Source organism: Stegastes partitus, unplaced genomic scaffold, assembly GCF_000690725.1.
Source record: "Stegastes partitus isolate 25-593 unplaced genomic scaffold, Stegastes_partitus-1.0.2 Scaffold120, whole genome shotgun sequence".
NCBI classification, from domain to species: Eukaryota; Metazoa; Chordata; class Actinopteri; family Pomacentridae; genus Stegastes; species Stegastes partitus.
In genome coordinates, this window is record NW_007577851.1 from 250,177 (window position 1) to 256,176 (window position 6,000).

General features: G+C 41.1%; 1 protein-coding gene across 4 annotated transcripts in view; it reads left to right on the forward strand.

Moving 5' to 3' along the window:
* kcnip1a (Kv channel interacting protein 1 a) overlaps positions 1-6,000 on the forward strand; it is a 41,889-nt gene that overhangs the window by 32,793 nt on the left and 3,096 nt on the right. The window contains exon 1 of one of the 4 annotated variants that reach the window (XM_008278316.1): positions 2,844-2,952. The exons of 2 other annotated variants lie outside the window; for them this stretch is intronic. In XM_008278316.1, coding sequence (XP_008276538.1) covers positions 2,844-2,952 — 109 coding nt within the window. Of the gene's footprint in view, positions 1-2,843; positions 2,953-6,000 lie in introns of those variants that run through there. One more of the 4 variants, XM_008278320.1, reaches the window with a different exon arrangement.

Here is a 6,000-nt window from a genome sequence, read left to right on the forward strand (position 1 = left end):
CTATTGACTGTGTTGACAAAAATTGTGTGGGCTCAGTTTCAGAAAATGTTTTGCTAAAGTAAAGTAGCAAGCGGATGAAATCAACAAGTGTGCAGAGACCTCCCACTTCAAGTTCGGTTACTCTTGTTCTCGACTGTTAAACAACTTTGACTCACTGAGCGGACTGTCATATTCACTGGTCAGGCACATGGTGAGCATTGCCTGAAATAAAAAATGAAACTACAGGATTCTTTCACATTTTTTGTTACCTCATAAAATAATAATTTTAAAAAATGGTACCTTTGATACGTAGAGTCCTTTGCATTTCCTAAGAAAAGCGACCTACCAGATTACGTCAAGTCGTGTTAGCAGCCACCTCTGTAACAGACTGAAACGTCCTCAGGTGCGATTTTGCCATTTTCTGCCGTTCCCTTTTGCTACACCATGGTTGTGTTTAACTTTAATCTTGCAGTATTTGCGTATAGCTTCATTCTGATCATCTTTACGGAAGCCAAAGCGTGCCCACATGATCGACACCTCTTCTTTGCTCTGCAGCCTGCCAACTCTTCCTTGTCTGCACTTGTGACTGCTTCTGTTTCTCCAACACTTGACTGCTTTTCACTGTCTTCATAGTTGAATTGCATTGGCAGGAACACCTAGCTGTGAGCTTGGAGCTTGCCAACAGCCTGAGTGTGTGTAGGGGTTTGTGAATGTGTGAACGTAAACAAAGATGGTGAACACATGCAAACTGAAAACAATGAGTTGCTTGTTGGTAGCGTAAGCTTTGGCTCGTCGCTGAAGTTATAAATCAAGCTGAGGTGGTTTCTGAGCATTACAGGGATTGTTCGGTTTCTTCAGTGAGGTTGTAAAAGGTACGTATCCATATTCAGTGCATAGATCACAGTCGGCACGTCCTCGATTTGGAGAAGCAGACAGGAATCCCTGCACGGAAGTTAAGAAATGACCTGTTGTGGACAGAGCCAGCAGCACATTGTATTTTATCCAGCTAAAAAAAGGCCCAGCTAAAAAGATCCAGATCCGTTTAAGTGTGCACTAAATTTAGAGTATTCTCACCACCTTGCCTTGCCTGGCAGACAGCCCTTTCCTTTGGCGCTACATTTTTCCAAGCAAAGAACTTTCATATTCCTACGCACCCATGCCGCGCGCTGTATTACACTGCAGATCAGCAGTGTCAGTCAGTCTTCCAGCATTTTTAGTTTAGGAGCAGATGCTGTGCTGTTAGAAAAAAAACCCGCTTCTCAGTTTTCCTGCAATATTTTTGGAGTGAGTTCGACACACCATCCCAGTAGCTTTACAGAACCTGTGAAGAGGCCTATTCGTGTGCACCAGCTGTTTCCGACTTCCTTCATTTACTGTATCTGTGCATGTCGTCATAACAGAAACGCTGCCAGATAATCAGCAATAGACAGCTCAGGGTCGATGACTTGAGTAAACACAACATACAATACACTTCATTGTGCTGATCAAGTGACATTTATGCTAATGAGCATCTTTTAAATGTCTGGGAAATTAAATTAAATGCTACTCCTGCCACTAAATTAAATTTTCCTCTGCACTGCTGCTGTAATTCCAGAACAGTAAATAAAGCGAACCTGCAATTGACAACTCTGTGGGAAACCTCTTGATACAGCAGAGCCCCCTGCAGTCTGCAAGTCAGCGGCTATACACTTCAGCTCGGTCGGCAATCACAGCTCCTTTTTTGCATTCACAGCGAGACTCGCATTGAACGTCAGCTCGTTGTGGCGTGCTGATGCCACAACAAAGGATTCAATTTTTATTTTTATTGTGATTTTTACTGTTTTTGCACACCTTTATATATAGTATATATATTTAGAAACATAGTTTAGCACATCTTATTTGACAAAAACGACATTTAGTTCTGAATTCAAGCACTTTATGGGTAAAATATCAGCTAAATATGAAATAACACTTGATGAAATTTACATCTTTGTTAGCAGGTTTGAAACATGGAGATGTTTTCTGCGTTAGTTTCTGCTGCCCCCTGCTGGTGGTTAAAGGATATAGCAGGTCATATGCGCTCCTCTCTGTCAGGCTCACTGTAATATTTAGTCAATATAAAGTCCACAAGGCAGATTAGGATGGATCTTGTTGTCTCACCAGGTGTATTCATTCTGATTTAGAAGAAGCGTTGTTTATATTGTGGCCATATGAAAGGACTCAGGCATGCTTAGTTACAAAAGTCACTTTGTGTTAAATTAAGCCTTCTGTTGTTCGGGGATGACTGTGTGTCTTAATGGGAACAATTCATCAAGTCCTGATCTGCTCATGAATACACACACACAAACACGCAGTAATGAAAAAAACAAAAACAAACACATCTGTTCATACAATGGAAGGTGAGTTTATCTTTGTTACACTACGCTCAGATTGGACCCTCAACGTGAAGCCCGGAGAGTGAAGGACACCATGACTGTACTACAGAGGGGGGGAGAGAGAGGGGACACAGAAGGAGACAGAGAGAGAGTTACTGGCATGGAGCGAAGGTCAGGATGAGAGAGGAAGATACCCCCTGGGAATAGAGAGACAGGGGGGATAAAAAGACAAAGATAGAGAGAGGCAGGTGAGGGCTCACTGTAGGAAAGAGCAGGAAGGATAGAAAGTTTAGAAGAGAGCAGAATAGAACTGTAATAGCCAACTGTGAGGTGCGTATGGTGAACAGCTGTAGTCGGTGCAAGTTTGGATGTTTTGACTGCATTGTTGTTATATTATCTGTAGTTATCGATTATTGAGAATTAAAAAAGCACTAGACAGGACTAACGGAGAAAAGTTCAAGACAGAAAGGCTCGAGATAAACAACGAGGCCGGAGGAAGGGAAAAATAAGATGGAAAGAGAAGCGCAGGGTGAGAACAGCTTACACACTATAGCCATCATTCTGCTGTGCTGTGGGGCCGTCAAAATGCTGCACCTACTGGGAGTCATCACTGTGGAGGGTGAGTCGTTATAATACTGCTACTGTTATCAACCAGGAGCAAAGTTTTTCACTTCTGTTTGACTGTCAGCTGGCAAGTTATTGACAAAAAACAGCAAATCTCTATTATTAATGTGTGAATGTTGGATAAGTGGGACTTGTATTTTTCCCACAAAACAAAAAGAGAACAATAAATAAATAAACAAAGACTGAATAAATACAAACTGCTGCCGGGTGTTCAGTCGTTCAGTATTGGTGGAGATTTGCACTCGGCAAATAACAGCATGGATTCTGAGCTGCTGTCAGTAGCTACTCATAGCACAGACTTAGTATAAAAGGCATGTACAATTTTTTCCTGATTTAATGCTCAGAATCAGCAGCTGACTCATATATTAGTTTGTCCACTAAAAATATTGATGCTGCAGAACTCAAACATTCCTATTAATGTCTGATGTCATGAAATACTAAGAAAATGGAACCTAGCGTAGACACAAATCAATAAAAGCTAAGAAATTTTCTCTTTGACCACTGATCTGTTCATACACAGCTGTTTATTTTCTACTTCTGTCTTTTGTTTTCACCTTTTTTTTGTATCTAAAAGGAAGGAATGAATGACTTTTCAGTCCATGAAGACGGTAAAAAGAGCTTCAGATATAGTTTCTCTCTGATCACCAGTTTGATTACTGACTAATGCTGATTTTCACACTTATATGCCAACAAGTGAAGTCAAGATGGTTTTATTTGTCCTGCCCAAAATCACACATTTGCCTTAAAGTGCTTTATTTTCTATGGTAAGATGATGACCCTCTCTCCTCAGATCTCAGTATCATTGTTCAGCAAGTTTACACATGCTGTGACATCAAATGATCTTCATGATGTAGTACCGTGAAATTCTCAGCAATACATGCTACTGCTGTAATATTAGCCATTAAAAAAAAACCCAACAACCTCATATTATTGTGGCTTTTTAAGAGGCATAATTGTACATTGTACTTTGAGGCAGAGCATCTTGTGCAGTGGTGGTTGTCAGTGTTGAGTGTTGAGTGTGACGGTCACTGTGCTGGTGTCATCAGCATTTTCACACAAACTGTAGAGGCACAGCGGGGCCTGTCACAGGAGTAAATGTTCTGTAGGTGCATAAACCCCATGCTGTGCAGATGAATAATGTAAAACCAAAGCAAAAAAGACTAAAGGAGTGGCAGTTGTTTTTCCAGTGAAGAAAAGCTAAATCTGTGTTTTCCATGCGTATGTTTTGTATTGCATTGTGTGTTGTGTGTTTTGCTGTGTTGCAATTGCACCTCAGCTCAGACAGAAGTCTGAACCGCCCCCCTAATGTGACACTGACAAAGTCTGATCTGCCTGACTGATTAATCTAATGACCTTCAGGAGCTGTGTGTGGCTGCACGCACAAATGCTCGTTTGTGTGCATGTGAGTGTGCGTGCGTGTTGAACTGTGTGTACAAAGAGAGCCTGCTTAGCAACTCAACCTGACAAGTTATAAACAAAGCCATAAAGTCACATTGCTCCCATATTGTAGAATGAGTGGGCACAATACAATGAGCTCTTAACACAACCACACACTATATTCTCTGTTATCGACTACAAATTGAAGTTATTGCTTTTAATACAATTGCATTATTTTGTCCAGTGATATCAGGTTCCACAAAGCGTCTGTGGTACCACGTTTCACTGACAAGTTTAGATCAGCTGCTCAAAGGGCTGTAACGTCATAACCGACTCTAAAATCCAAACCCACTTTTAATGGCTCAAGTCACGATGACTGACCTCGGCGTAAGTGCTTTCTACGATGCATAAAGTGGGAACACTGGATACTGAATCTGAAAAAGGCTCGACTGATGACTGAGGCTTAATTTAGCAGTGATATAAAGTTGTCTTTGCCTTGCGCAGTAAAATGCCGACCCATGATTCATTGAGAGAACAGAACTGAAGAGGCACCGGTGTAATGAAGCTTTACAAAGCGCTAATGGCTTTGCCACACAGATAAAAATGTCTCTATTTCTAAACTGTTAATGCTTCAAAATCTGGATTGCCAAGGACAGAGTGAACCTTACACTCTGTGACACTCAATCAAAGCTGAGCAGAAGTCCTTAAAACGCTTTGTGTCTTGTGCTGTGCGTGATGACTGTGCTGTTCTCCATTAAAACCTCTCTCTGCTAGAAATCTGATGATCATTACCAGTGAAATAATCAATGTTCTGTCCCAGGATTTTGATGTCGGCGGCCATAAATCAGACACTGACTATAAAACTGGTGTGATGAATATGATTTTTGCATCAGTGTTAAGTAGACACAGGAGTATTAAACTTGATCACCATGTAGGTCAGCTCCAACAAATAAACTGGACAGCACTATATTGACAGATGCATGTTGAACTGGGTGCAGAGATATGTGTTAACAGAGCCAAGCGGCCAAACCTCACATATTATAAAGATATACATTTCAATCATAGATTTTTAAAATAATTTATGAGTCTTTTCTCTTATGCTGCTTAACCACACAGGCATTATTCTGGAAGGACCTTCATTAAACATGGCATCTCATTATTTAAACACCGCTAAGAGTTTTTCCTTGTCTTTCTTTTCCTTTTTTTTTTTTTAGGTCCAGCCTTTTACTACTTCACATTATGACCGCTTTATCATATTCGCAATTTTTATTACTACTTCTATTAAATTATGCACAGCTATAACAGTATGCATAATTATTACACTGTAAATCGCCTCAGGGAATATGTTCGCTCGTTCGGATGCGTGGATGACTGTCAGTGAGAGAGCGAGAGGGTGTCTTGATTTTATACTATTATGTTCACCTATAGGCACTGTGTGTGTGTGTGTGTGTGTGTGTGTGTGTGTGTGTGTGTGTGTGTGTGTGTGTGTGTGTGTGTCACAGTCAATGGTGTGTCCTCTCTCCCCTCCCCTGCAGCGAGGAGAGTAATGAGTTGTTAATGATAGGACCGGTGAGAGGAAGAACATAGAACTGCTAAACTGACCTCTACCTCTCTGAACCCCCATCTTTCATCCTCTCCTCTCCTCTCCTCTCCTCTCCTCTCCTCT